At 43.4% G+C, this 14,709-nt stretch overlaps 1 protein-coding gene across 1 annotated transcript in view; it reads right to left on the reverse strand.

Moving 5' to 3' along the window:
- Window positions 1-14,709, reverse strand: part of LOC112236936 (protein FAM189A2) — a 53,238-nt gene that overhangs the window by 20,594 nt on the left and 17,935 nt on the right. Inside the window, exons 3-7 of the mRNA XM_042331302.1 lie at window positions 9,155-9,265; window positions 7,778-7,891; window positions 7,499-7,606; window positions 7,013-7,285; window positions 4,989-5,076 (exon numbers count right to left, since the gene is read on the reverse strand). Coding sequence (XP_042187236.1) covers window positions 4,989-5,076; window positions 7,013-7,285; window positions 7,499-7,606; window positions 7,778-7,891; window positions 9,155-9,265 — 694 coding nt within the window. The remainder of the gene's footprint in view (window positions 1-4,988; window positions 5,077-7,012; window positions 7,286-7,498; window positions 7,607-7,777; window positions 7,892-9,154; window positions 9,266-14,709) is intronic.

Genomic DNA, 14,709 nt, shown 5'->3' on the forward strand with positions numbered 1-14,709 from the left:
TACACTGGGATACTGTAACTATAGCAATACACTGGGATACTGTAACTATAGCAATACACTGGGATACTGTAACTATAGCAATACACTGGGATACAGTAACTATAGCAGTACACTGGGATACAGTAACTATAGCAGTACACTGGGATACAGTAACTATAGCAGTACACTGGGATACAGTAACTATAGCAGTACACTGGGATACAGTAACTATAGCAGTACACTGGGATACAGTAACTATAGCAGTACAATGGGATACAGTAACTATAGCAGTACACTGGATACTGTAACTATAGCAGTACACTGAGATACTGTAACTATAGCAGTACACTGGGATACTGTAACTATAGCAGTACACTGAGATACTGTAACTATAGCAGTACACTGGGATACTGTAACTATAGCAGTACACTGGGATACTGTAACTATAGCAGTACACTGGGATACTGTAACTATAGCAGTACACTGGGATACTGTAACTATAGCAGTACACTGGGATACTGTAACTATAGCAGTACACTGGGATACAGTAACTATAGCAGTACACTGGGATACTGTAACTATAGCAGTACACTGGGATACTGTAACTATAGCAGTACACTGGGATACAGTAACTATAGCAGTACACTGGGATACTGTAACTATACCAATACACTGGGATACAGTAACTATAGCAGTACACTGGGATACTGTAACTATAGCAGTACACTGGGATACTGTAACTATAGCAGTACACTGGGATACTGTAACTATAGCAATACACTGGGATACAGTAACTATAGCAATACACTGGGATACTGTAACTATAGCAATACACTGGGATACTGTAACTATAGCAATACACTGGGATACTGTAACTATAGCAATACACTGGGATACAGTAACTATAGCAGTACACTGGGATACAGTAACTATAGCAGTACACTGGGATACAGTAACTATAGCAGTACACTGGGATACAGTAACTATAGCAATACACTGGGATACAGTAACTATAGCAGTACACTGGGATACAGTAACTATAGCAATACACTGGGATACAGTAACTATAGCAGTAACTATAGCAGTACACTGGGATACAGTAACTATAGCAGTACACTGGGATACAGTTAACTATAGCAGTACACTGGGATACAGTAACTATAGCAGTACAATGGGATACAGTAACTATAGCAATACACTGGGATACAGTAACTATAGCAGTACACTGGGATACAGTAACTATAGCAGTACACTGGGATACAGTAACTATAGCAGTACACTGGGATACAGTAACTATAGCAGTACACTGGGATACAGTAACTATAGCAGTACACTGGGATACAGTAACTATAGCAGTACACTGGGATACAGTAACTATAGCAGTACACTGGGATACAGTAACTATAGCAGTACACTGGGATACAGTAACTATAGCAGTACACTGGGATACAGTAACTATAGCAGTACACTGGGATACAGTAACTATAGCAGTACACTGGGATACAGTAACTATAGCAGTACACTGGGATACAGTAACTATAGCAGTACACTGGGATACTGTAACTATAGCAATACACTGGGATACAGTAACTATAGCAGTACACTGGGATACAGTAACTATAGCAGTACACTGGGATACAGTAACTATAGCAGTACACTGGGATACAGTAACTATAGCAATACACTGGGATACAGTAACTATAGCAATACACTGGGATACAGTAACTATAGCAGTACACTGGGATACAGTAACTATAGCAATACACTGGGATACAGTAACTATAGCAGTACACTGGGATACACTAGCAGGGGATACAGTAACTATAGCAATACACTGGGATACAGTAACTATAGCAATACACTGGGATACAGTAACTATAGCAGTACAATGGGATACAGTAACTATAGCAATACACTGGGATACAGTAACTATAGCAGTACAATGGGATACAGTAACTATAGCAGTACACTGGGATACAGTAACTATAGCAATACACTGGGATACAGTAACTATAGCAGTACACGGGGATACTGTAACTATAGCAGTACACTGGGATACTGTAACTATAGCAGTACACTGGGATACTGTAACTATAGCAATACACTGGGATACAGTAACTATAGCAATACACTGGGATACAGTAACTATAGCAGTACACTGGGATACAGTAACTATAGCAGTACAATGGGATACAGTAACTATAGCAGTACACTGGGATACAGTAACTATAGCAGTACACTGGGATACAGTAACTATAGCAGTACACTGGGATACAGTAACTATAGCAGTACACTGGGATACAGTAACTATAGCAATACACTGGGATACAGTAACTATAGCAATACACTGGGATACAGTAACTATAGCAATACACTGGGATACAGTAACTATAGCAGTACACTGGGATACAGTAACTATAGCAATACACTGGGATACAGTAACTATAGCAGTACACTGGGATACTGTAACTATAGCAGTACACTGGGATACAGTAACTATAGCAATACACTGGGATACAGTAACTATAGCAATACACTGGGATACAGTAACTATAGCAATACACTGGGATACAGTAACTATAGCAGGGATACTGTAACTACACACTGGGATACAGTAACTATAGCAGTACAATGGGATACAGTAACTATAGCAATACACTGGGATACAGTAACTATAGCAGTACAATGGGATACAGTAACTATAGCAATACACTGGGATACAGTAACTATAGCAGTACACTGGGATACAGTAACTATAGCAGTACACTGGGATACAGTAACTATAGCAATACACTGGGATACAGTAACTATAGCAGTACACTGGGATACTATAGTAACTGGGATACTGCATAACTATAGCAATACACTGGGATACTGTAACTATAGCAATACACTGGGATACAGTAACTATAGCAATACACTGGGATACTGTAACTATAGCAATACACTGGGATACTGTAACTATAGCAATACACTGGGATACTGTAACTATAGCAATACACTGGGATACAGTAACTATAGCAGTACACTGGGATACAGTAACTATAGCAGTACACTGGGATACAGTAACTATAGCAGTACACTGGGATACAGTAACTATAGCAATACACTGGGATACAGTAACTATAGCAATACACTGGGATACAGTAACTATAGCAGTACACTGGGATACTGTAACTATAGCAATACACTGGGATACAGTAACTATAGCAGTACACTGGGATACTGTAACTATAGCAGTACACTGGGATACAGTAACTATAGCAATACACTGGGATACAGTAACTATAGCAATACACTGGGATACAGTAACTATAGCAGTACAATGGGATACAGTAACTATAGCAATACACTGGGATACAGTAACTATAGCAGTACAATGGGATACAGTAACTATAGCAATACACTGGGATACAGTAACTATAGCAATACACTGGGATACAGTAACTATAGCAGTACACTGGGATACAGTAACTATACAGTAACAATACACTGGGATACAGTAACTATAGCAGTGGGATACAATGGGATACAGTAACTATAGCAATACACTGGGATACAGTAACTATAGCAGTACACTGGGATACAGTAACTATAGCAATACACTGGGATACAGTAACTATAGCAGTACACTGGGATACAGTAACTATAGCAATACAATGGGATGGGATACAGTAACTATATCAATACACTGGGATAACAGAAACTATAGAAATACAATGGGATACAGTAACTATAGCAATACACTGGGATACAGTAACTATAGCAATACACTGGGATACAGTAACTATAGCAATACACTGGGATACAGTAACTATAGCAATACACTGGGATACAGTAACTATAGCAATACACTGGGATACAGTAACTATAGCAATACACTGGGATACAGTAACTATAGCAATACACTGGGATACAGTAACTATAGCAATACACTGGGATACAGTAACTATAGCAATACACTGGGATACAGTAACTATAGCAATACAATGGGATACAGTAACTATAGCAATACACTGGGATACAGTAACTATAGCAATACACTGGGATACAGTAACTATAGCAATACACTGGGATACAACTAACTACACTGGGATACAGTAACTAATACACTGGGATACAGTAACTATAGCAATACACTGGGATACAGTAACTATAGCAATACACTGGGATACAGTAACTATAGCAGTACACTGGGATACAGTAACTATAGCAATACACTGGGATACAATAACTATAGCAATACACTGGGATACAGTAACTATAGCAATACACTGGGATACAGTAACTATAGCAATACACTGGGATACATCTACTATAGCAATACAATGGGATACAGTAACTATAGCAATACACTGGGATACAGTAACTATATCAATACACTGGGATAACAGAAACTATAGAAATACAATGGGATACAGTAACTATAGCAATACACTGGGATACAGTAACTATAGCAATACACTGGGATACAGTAACTATAGCAATACACTGGGATACAGTAACTATAGCAATACACTGGGATACAGTAACTATATAATACACTGGGATACACTGGGATACAGTAACTATAGCAATACACTGGGATACAGTAACTATAGCAATACACTGGGATACAGTAATTATAGCAATACAATGGGATACAGTAACTATAGCAATACTTTCACTAAGATAACTGTAGTCCTCCAACCAGGACTTTTTGCAGGATACGGTGTGGGTCTGGGGAATACTTTGTCAACGCACGCACACACACACACACACACACACACACAACACAGCTTTACCAAGGGTTGTTTCATGATGAAGCATATATTAATGTAAAGATTTGAGAGATTCCCAATTTTTTTCCGTCAAGGTTTGGATATGCCCTTCCATTGAGAGTTTCACAAATAGAGAGCTGAAATGTGCCATAAAAGTCTGTCATGTATAGGCCAAGTATGTCTTTGTGTATGTCTGTCTGTGTGAAATTCTATGGTTTGTCCGCCCATCCATCCATCCATGCGTCCTACCTCTAACAGGAGTACCCGCCTCCAAGCGCTCACTCCGCTCCTCCACCAACTCAGGCAGATCTGTCATGGTAATCTGAATCTCTGTCTCCTAAACAGAAACACACAGCAGAGATATTTGTGGTCAGAGATTTAGAGATATTAATGATAGAGATATTAAAAGGTATTGGGGTCATGTCCAGAGATTTAGAGATATTAATGATAGAGATATTAAAAGGTATTGGGGTCATGTCCAGAGATTTATAGATATTAATGATAGAGATATTAAAGGATATTGTTTACCCAAATGTCACATGCACAAGATGCTACATTATGCATCTATTCATTACCTTCATGGATTGATTTATCTTATAATCACTATTGTTATTGGGATTAAATAACCAGGACCTTATAGCACAATCATAAGCCATTCTTAGCCCATTCATAAGCCATGCATAGCCCATTCATAACCTATACATAGCACATTTACAGTGCAATCGACAAGTATTCAGACCCCTTGACTTTTTCCACATTTTGTTACGTTACAGCCTTATTCTAAAATTCTAAAATAAAACATCTCTCAATCTACACACAATACCACAAAATGACAGAATTAAAACAGGTTTTTAGATTTCTTTGCAAATGTATTTAAAAAAAGTATTCAGACACTTTGCTATGAGACTTAAAATTGAGCTCAGGTGAATCCTGTGTCCATTGATCATCCTTGAGATGTTTCTACAACTTGATTGGAGTCCACTTGTTGTAAATTCAATTGATTGGACATGATATGGAAAGGCACACACCTGTCTATATAAGGTCCCACAGTTGACAGTGCATGTCAGAGCAAAAACCAAGCCATGAGATCAAAGGAATTGTCCATAGAGCTCTGAGACAGGATTGTGTCAAGGGACAGATCTGGGGAAGGGTACCAAAACAATTCTGCAGCATTGAATGTCCCCAAGATCACAATGGCCTCCATCATTCTTAAATGGAAGAAGTTTGGAACCACCAAGACTCTTCCTAGAGCTGGCCGCCCTGCCAAACTGAGCAATTGGGGGAGAAGGGCCTTGGTCAGGGAGTTGACCAAGAATTGTGATGGATATTATCAAATAAGGACTTGCTGGAGTCCAACTCAAACCAATATTCTTTATCTCTGAGCTCACAGAGAATAACAGAGTTACACAGCGCAGTATAGACAGTCTGAATTCCAAAGCATTAGGTGATGAGCACATATCTCTATAGTTTCCTGTTCCTGGGCAGGACTCTCAGTTCTCCTTTGATCTATACAACGACACAGGAGCAAGCTGGTTGGTAACCCAGCATGATACTCCCAAGAACAGGAGATTATAATAAGACAGTTTCACAAGGTTAGTCAAATACAATTACAATTTCCCATTACACTCCTCCCTTTTGTTAATCCCTTCACAATGATTTAATCCATTTTAAATGTAGCAAGCTTCTCAAGGCATCATATCCTGTAGTCCACCAACTCTTCCATGTCTCATCCCTTGAGAGACTGAGTTTAAAACCTTTAACCCTTTGCACACACCTTATACAGTTCTAACTTGCCAGTTTCTGCTGATGATTAGGTATAACAATGAAATAACACAATGCCAAGAGTTTGCAAAGCTGTCATCAAGGCAAAGGGTGGCTACTTTGAAGAATCCAAAATCTAAAATATTTTTTGGGGGATTTGTTTAACACTATTTTGGTTACTACATGATTTCATACGTGTTATTTCATAGTTTTGATGTCTTCACTATTATTCTACAACGTAGAAAATAGTAAAAAATAAAGAAAAACCCTTGAATGAGAAGGTGTGTCCAAACGTTTGACTGGTATGTAAGAGTGATATTTCAGTTTTTTATTTTTAATGAAAACCTGTTTATGCATTGTCATTATGGAGTATTGTGGGTAGATTGATGAGGGGGGGGACAAATGAATGCATTTTTGAATAAGGCTGGAAAGTAACAAAATGTGGAAAAGGTCAAGGGGTCACAATACTTTCCGAATGCTCTGTATAAGCCGTGCCAGAACATCGTGTGTACCTGTGTTGCAGTGACGAGGGCGGAGCCTCCTGTAACAGCCTCGTATGGAGGGGGAGGGTCAAGAGGACAGAACACCTCTACTCCTTTAATCCTGGCTGCATAGACAGGGGGCAGAGGTATCACACTGTCCCCAAACATCCTGCGAGCCAGCCGGGGGGTGTAGGAGTAGAAGGTTGAGAAGTAGGACGGGGGAGGAGCAGGGGGGACAAACTCATCTGGGTCAGGGACAATATTTGTCACCTCCCCTTCCTCTGTGATTGGCCTGGGGTCATCCTAACAGAAAGAGGAAGGAAAAGGAAAAGAGATGACGATAGAAGAAGACACTTATTGAGATGCATCTTTAATGGTGAAAAACACAACAATCAGTCATTGGCCACACTGGATATTCTTCTGTTATGTGATGCAGATTCTAACCTATATGATTGATTGAGCCTGGGGTTCTGAGGCCGTGTGAATGGTTATGATGGGGTATTATGATAGTCTTACCATACATGGGCGTCGTGTGGTGAAGATCTGTAGGTACCGCAGGGCAGCAGCCACCAGGCATACTGCAGTGCTCAGAGCATTCAGAACACACAGAGCAAACAGAACCTTCTAGAAACAGACAGACAGGAAGCAGAGTTAGCAATAACCACCCACAACCACCAAGAACCATCTTATCTCACTATATGGTGTAATATGATGACAAAGAACGCACATTCTCTCTCAGACACAGGCACGTATGAACACACACACACACACACTCACACTCAGACACACACACACCTTGAGCAGGACCCTCATGGTGTTACAGGAGTGCCCAGGGTAGAGTTTGAGTAGTTTCTCCTCAGGGCACATGGAGATCTGGGGACAACAGTTACACACATCTCCCGCCTCGCTCTGAAACACACAACACACACACACACATGGCTGTTAGACTCACTTTGAAATACACAACACACACACACACCAGATACATGGTCGTTAGACTCACTTTGAAACACACAACAGAACAGGAAGAAGAAATGTTCAGACAACACAGACTGTGCCTCATCTCAACCTATTCTATTCTCATCCCTCTCTCCCTACTCCCCTTTCTCTCTCTACTCCCCCATCCCTCTCTCTCCCTCCTTCCCTGCCTCACTCCGTCCTTCTCTCTCTACCTCGTTGTTCTTCTCTCTCTTGCTCCATGTCCCCCCCTCCCTCTCTCTCTCTCTCTCAATCCCCCACCCTCCTCCTCCTCCAGGGCAGTTAATGTTACACCAGATTAGAGGAGCAGATGGTTTGGACGGGAGACTATTACTCACCCCGAGAGAGGGGAGACTAGGGCAAACCACTGCACCATGGGGGGCAACATAAACCCACCATACCCTGCTCTGCCCTCACCTCTTATCTAATCTCAGCCTCACATTACAGAGGCACCGGGGTGAATGTGTGTGTGTGTGTGTGTGTGTGTGTGTGTGTGTGTGTGTGTGTGTGTGTGTGTGTGTGTGTGTGTGTGTGTGTGTGTGTGTGAACTGTGTATGTGTGTGTGCATCCACTCGAGTGTTTGTCAAAGTCCAGATTTCAGCACCAGTCTGAGCCAATACACAGCTTGTGTTCAAGGAGGTTTTGTGGCGGGAGGAGAACCAGCAGGTCTAACATCTGAGCTCCTGTCTAGCTGGCTAAGCTAATAAACTGTGCCATGTTGATATCCCTGCAACTAGAACCAACCCTGGTCTGATTCCCAAATGGAACCTTATTCTGTTTATAGGGCACTACATTATATCAGGGCCCATAGGACACTGGTCAAAAGTATTGCACTATGTAGGGAATAGGGTGCTCTTTGGGACACAGACCCGGGTCTCTGTCTGGGTCTGGTTGGACTAATGAAGCGATGACCGGTGTGAGGATGTAGAGAGGAGAGGAGAGGAGAGGAGAGGAGAGGAGAGGAGAGGAGAGGAGAGGAGAGGGAGAGGAGAGGAGAGGAGAGGAGAGGAGAGGAGAGGAGACAGTGATGAGGTACATACCTCTGGTAGAGAGGAAGGAGAGGAAGAGAGACATCCACTAACACCATGGATGGATAGACAGAGGAGAAGTCTGAGGCAGACCCAGACTTAATGCACCTACCTACAGGTCTATGCTGTCATGATGCTAACAAGGGTGTGTGTATGTGTGTCTCACCAGTTGGCAGTTGGTCATGGTGGAGACCAGCTGAGCCCCCTGGCAGCAGAGGATGAAGCCAGCCAGGTTGAGGAGAACACACACCACCGACAGCAGAACAAACAGATTCACCTGGGAGAGGAGAGGGAGTAGAGAGAGTAGGAGAGGGGGAGGAGAGAGAGGAGGGAGAGGGGGAGTAGAGAGAGGACCGAGAGGGGGAGGAGAGAGAGGAGGGAGATGGGGAGGAGAGAGAGGAGGAGGGGGAGGAAAGAGAGGAGGGAGAGAAGGAGGAGAGAGAGGAGGGAGAGGGGGAGGAGAAAGAGGAGGGAAAGGGGAGGAGAGAGAGGAGGGAGAGGGGAGAGTAGAGAGAGGAGGGAGAGGGGGAGGAGAGAGAGGGGAAATAGTGAGGGGGCAGTAGAGAGAGGAGGGAGGGGGGAGGAGAGGGGAGGGAGAGGGGGAGTAGAGAGAGGAGAGAGAGGAGGGAGAGGGGGAGTAGAGAGAGGAGGGAGAGAGGGGGAGGAGAGAGAGGAGGAAGAGAGGGAGGAGAGAGAGGGGAAATAGGGAGGGGGGAGGATCGGGAGGAGGAAAAAGGGAAATAGGGAGAGGGGAAGGAGGGAGAGGAAGATGTTGACATTTTCATTTGCCAAATCCCACAGCCCAATAACACTGTCACACAGAAACAGTGACATTCAAAACCAAACCTTCATTACCTAAACCACACCCCCATTACCTAAACCACACCCTCATTACCTAAACCACACCCCCATTCCCAAAACCACACTCCCATTCCCAAAACCACACTCCCATTACCTAAACCACACTCTCTTTACCTAAACCACACCCCATTACCGAAACCACACCTCCATTACCGAAACCACACCTCCATTACCGAAACCACACCTCCATTACCGAAACCACACCCCCATTACCTAAACCACACCCCATTACCTAAACCACACCCCCATTACCTAAACCACACTTCCATTACCTAAACCACACCTCCATCACTGAAACCACACTCCCATTACCTAAACCACACCCCCATTACCTAAACCACACCTCCATTACCGAAACCACACCCCCATTACCTAAACCACACTTCCATTACCTAAACCACACCCCCATTACCTAAACCATATTAGGAAAATAAAGAGTGGGAAGGAAAATGAGACACAGCTGTTTATGACTATAAGCACTGTAATTCTGCCTGTTGGGAAGAAAATTAGTTTTTCCACATTTTGTTACGTTACAGCCTTATTCTAAATTACATTAAATAAAAAATAAAAACTCAGCAATCTACGCACAATACCCCATAATGACAAAGCAAAAACATATTTGCAAATGTATTAAAATTAAAAAACAGAAATACCTTATTTACATACGTTTTCAGACCCTTTCAAATGAGACTCGAAATTGAGCTAAAGTGCATCCTGTTTCCATTGATCATCCTTGAGACGTTTCAACAACTTGATTATAGTCCACCTCTGGTAAATGCAATTGATTGGACATGATTTGGAAAGGCACACACCTGTCTATATAAGTTCCCACAATTGACAGTGCATGTCAGAGCAAAAACCAAGCCATGAGGTTGAAGGAATTGTCCGGAGAGCTCTGAAACAGGATTGTGTCGAGGCACAGATCTGGGGAAAGGTACCAAAACATTTCTGCAGTATTGAATGTCCCCAAGAACACAGTGGCCTCCATCATTCTTAAATGGAAGAAGTTTGGAACCACCAAGACTCTTCCTAGAGCTGGCCTCCCCGCCAAACTGAGCAGTCGATGGAGAAGGGCCTTGGTCAGGGAGGTCACTCTGACAGAGCTCCAGAGTTCCTCTGTGGAGATGGGAGAACCTTCCAGAAGGACAACCATCTCTGCAGCACTCCACCAATCAGGCCTTTATGCCAGATGGAAGCCACTCCTCAGTAAAAGGCACATGACAGCCCTCTTGGAGTTTGCCAAAAGGCACCTAAAGACTCTTAGACCATGAGAAACAAGATTCTCTGGTCTGATGAAACCAAGATTGAACTCTTTGGCCTGAATGCCAAGCGTCATGTCTGGAGGAAACCTGGCACCATCCCTACAGTGAAGCATGGTGCTGGCGGCGACATGCTGTGGGGATGTTTTTCAGCAGCTGGGACTGCGAGACTAGTCAGGATTAAGGCAAAGATGAACAGAACAAAGTACAGAGAGATCCTTGATGAAAACCTGCTCCAGAGCGCTCAGGACCTCAGACTGGGGGCGAAGATTCACCTTCCACTAGGACAACGACCCAAAGCATACAGCCAAGACAACACAGGAGTGGCTTTGGGACAAGTCTCTGAATGTCCTTGAGTGGCCCAGCCAGAGTCTGGACTTGATCACGATCAAACATCTCTGCAGAGAAGAATGGAGAAACTCCCCAAATACAGGTGTGCCAAGCTTGTAGCGTCAAACCCAAGAAGACTCAAGGCTGTAATCGCTGCTAAAGGTGCTTCAACAAAGTACTGAGTAAAGGGTCTGAATACTTATGTAAATGTGATATTTCATTTTTACATTTTTAAACATGTCTAAAAACCTGTTTTTGCTTTGTCATTATGGGGTATTGTGTGCAGATCGATGGGGGTGGGGGGGAACTATTTAATCAATTTTATAACAAGGCTGTAATGTAACACTTGAATACCCTGTATGTGCCATTTAGCAGATGTTTTTATCCAAAGCGACTTCCATTTTACATGTCCTGGGAATCAAACCCACTCCCTTGGCACGACAAGCGCCATGCCCTACCAACTGAGCTACAAATGACCTGGTTGTTGGTTTATAGTGGACGACTGGACGTGATTCAGAACCTCCAAGACCATGCCAATATTCAAATGGGACCTTTCCAAACCTTACCCAAAATAGTGGTGCTCGGAATAGATCAGGTGACTATTTTTAACGTGCCTCAAGCAACAAAACAAACCTTTTATTCTAACCACTATTTCAAAAGCAGAACAACAATAAAACAACAGTCTCTGACTCTGTGTGTCTCATAATCAGGAAGAGGAACGGGGGTGTCATGTGACAGTTGACCCATGACCTCAGCTAAGAAAGAGTAGGTGGGAGTGGTGGGATCAGTTGCGGTAGCCTGGCGGTTGCCTGGCATTACGGAGGGGGTAGCAGTGGGGTGTATAGCTGAGGGGGTTGGGGTGTTGGGTCTGTCCTGGGGCTGTATTACAGCAGGGTACCTCCTCCCATGTCACAGTGAGGCAGAGGGGTATTTATAGTGGAACCGAGACTGGGACGCATGGTAACCTGTCTCTCTGTCTATGACTGTCCCTTTGTGTCTCTCTTGGTCAGTTTCCCTGTCTGTCTCTCTATAGTGGGGCTAGGTTGAAGCTGGGGAATGCATGGTGACCTGTCTGTCTGTCTATGATGGTGTCTTTATGTCTCTCTGTCCCCTGCTCTCTAGACAGCGGCCATGGAAATCACTTGGGTACGAGGTGTGGTTCTATGGCCTCTTCCTGACTGGGAGGATACAGTCAAACATATTAACATTCTCTCTCTCTCTCTCTCTCTCTCTCTCTCTCTCTCTCTCTCTCTCTCTCTCTCTCTCTCTCTCTCTCTCTCTCTCTCTCTCTCTCTCTCTCTCTCTCTCTCTCTCTCTCTCTCTCTCTCTCTCTCTCTCTCTCTCTCTCTCTCTCTCTCTCTCTCTCTCTCTCTCTCTCTCTCTCTCTCTCTCTCTCTCTCTCTCTCTCTCTCTCTCTCTCTCTCTCTCTCTCTCTCTCTCTCTCTCTCTCTCTCTCTCTCTCTCTCTCTCTCTCTCTCTCTCTCTCTCTCTCTCTCTCTCTCTCTCTCTCTCTCTCTCTCTCTCATTGTCTCTCTCTCATTGTCTGTGGAATTCCACATGCACAAACAGAGGCAGACACCAACATAAACAAACAAACTAACATTTGAATAAACACACACTCTCACACATAAAATGAGTAATCTAAAATGTGACGCCCTTTAACACAATCACACCAATGTTCAACGCAGGTCCTGCCAAACAGAACAATGGACCAAGCATCAGTTTGTCATCAACTCTAACCCTTGTTTAGTAAATAACACCCTTCTCAATTTCATCCCTTTCCCCCTCTGGACCTCTCTCTCTCAATTCAATTCAATTTAAAGGGCTTTATTACCATGGGAAACATATGTTAACATTGCCAAAGCAAGTGAAATAGATAATAAACAAAAGTGAAATTAACAATAAAAAATTAACAGTAAACATTACACTCGCAAGTTTCAAAGGAATAGACACATTTCAAATGTCATATTATGGCTATATAATGTACACTGTTGTAATGCTGTGCAAAAACTGTGTTTACAATGGAGTAGTTAATAATAAAACCCACCGGAATCAGAACAAACAATCAATGGGCACAAAACCCGTCGCACACCAGATAAACGTGCAAATGCACTTACAATAAACAATTCCGGACAAGGACATGGGGGAGAACAGAGGGTTAAATACACAACATGTAAAGATGGAATTGAAACCAGGTGTGTGGGAAGACAAGACAAAACAAATGGAAAATGAAAAGTTGGGGATCGATGATGGCTAGAAGACCGGCGAAGCCGGCCGCCGAACGCCGCCCGAACAAGGAGAGGAACCAACTTCGGCAGAAGTCGCGACAATAGCTAAAGTACAAAAGGGAAAATAAATAAACATGGGTTGTATTTACAACGGTGTTTGTTCATCACCTTTTCTTGCGGCAACAAATATTTGATCCTCTTTTTGATCTTGTCTCATCGCTGCAACTCCCCAACGGAGACAAATGTGGAGTCATGCGTGCTCTGAAACATATGACCCGCCAATGACCCGCCAAACCATGCTTCTTAACACCCGCCCGCTTAACCAATGTGTCAGAGGAAACTGATGACCAAAGTCAGCCTGCAGGCACCCGGCCAGCCACAAGGAGTCGCTAGAGCATGATGAGCCAAGTAAAGCCCCCTGACAAATCCTCCCCTAACCCCTTGGCCAATTACGCTTGGCCAATTATGCGCCACACTATGAGACTCCCAGTCACAGCCGGTTGTGACACGGCCTGGGATCGAACTCGGGTCTGTAGTGATGCCTCAAGCACTCCGATGCAGTGCCTTAGACCGCTGCACCACTCGGGAGGCCGGAAAAGGTCCCACGTCTTGCTATTGTGATGGCATACTGTGGTATTTCACCCAATAGTTTATCAAAATTGGATTTGTTTTTGAATTATTTATGGGTCTGTGTAATCTGAGGGAAATATGTGTCTCTAATATGGACAAATATTAAGGCAGGAGGTTAGGAACTGCAGCTCAGTTTCTAACTCATTTTATTGGCAGTGTGCAGATAGCCTTCCCCCCTCTCTCTCTCTCTTTACTGTCTCCATCAATCATTTGAGGTTGACACAAAACCACCACCATGGGGTTAAATCTGGCTCCACCACTTCCTCTTTCCAGTTTATCACGCACACACACACACACACACACGCACACACACACACGCACACACATGCCGACACAGCTTGCAGGATAGACAGCGCGACTCCAGATTTGACCCTTAGGCAAGCGCCCAGTCCCCAGTTCCAACTGAACACTTA

Source organism: Oncorhynchus tshawytscha, linkage group LG12, assembly GCF_018296145.1.
Source record: "Oncorhynchus tshawytscha isolate Ot180627B linkage group LG12, Otsh_v2.0, whole genome shotgun sequence".
In the NCBI taxonomy this organism is placed as follows: domain Eukaryota; kingdom Metazoa; phylum Chordata; class Actinopteri; order Salmoniformes; family Salmonidae; genus Oncorhynchus; species Oncorhynchus tshawytscha.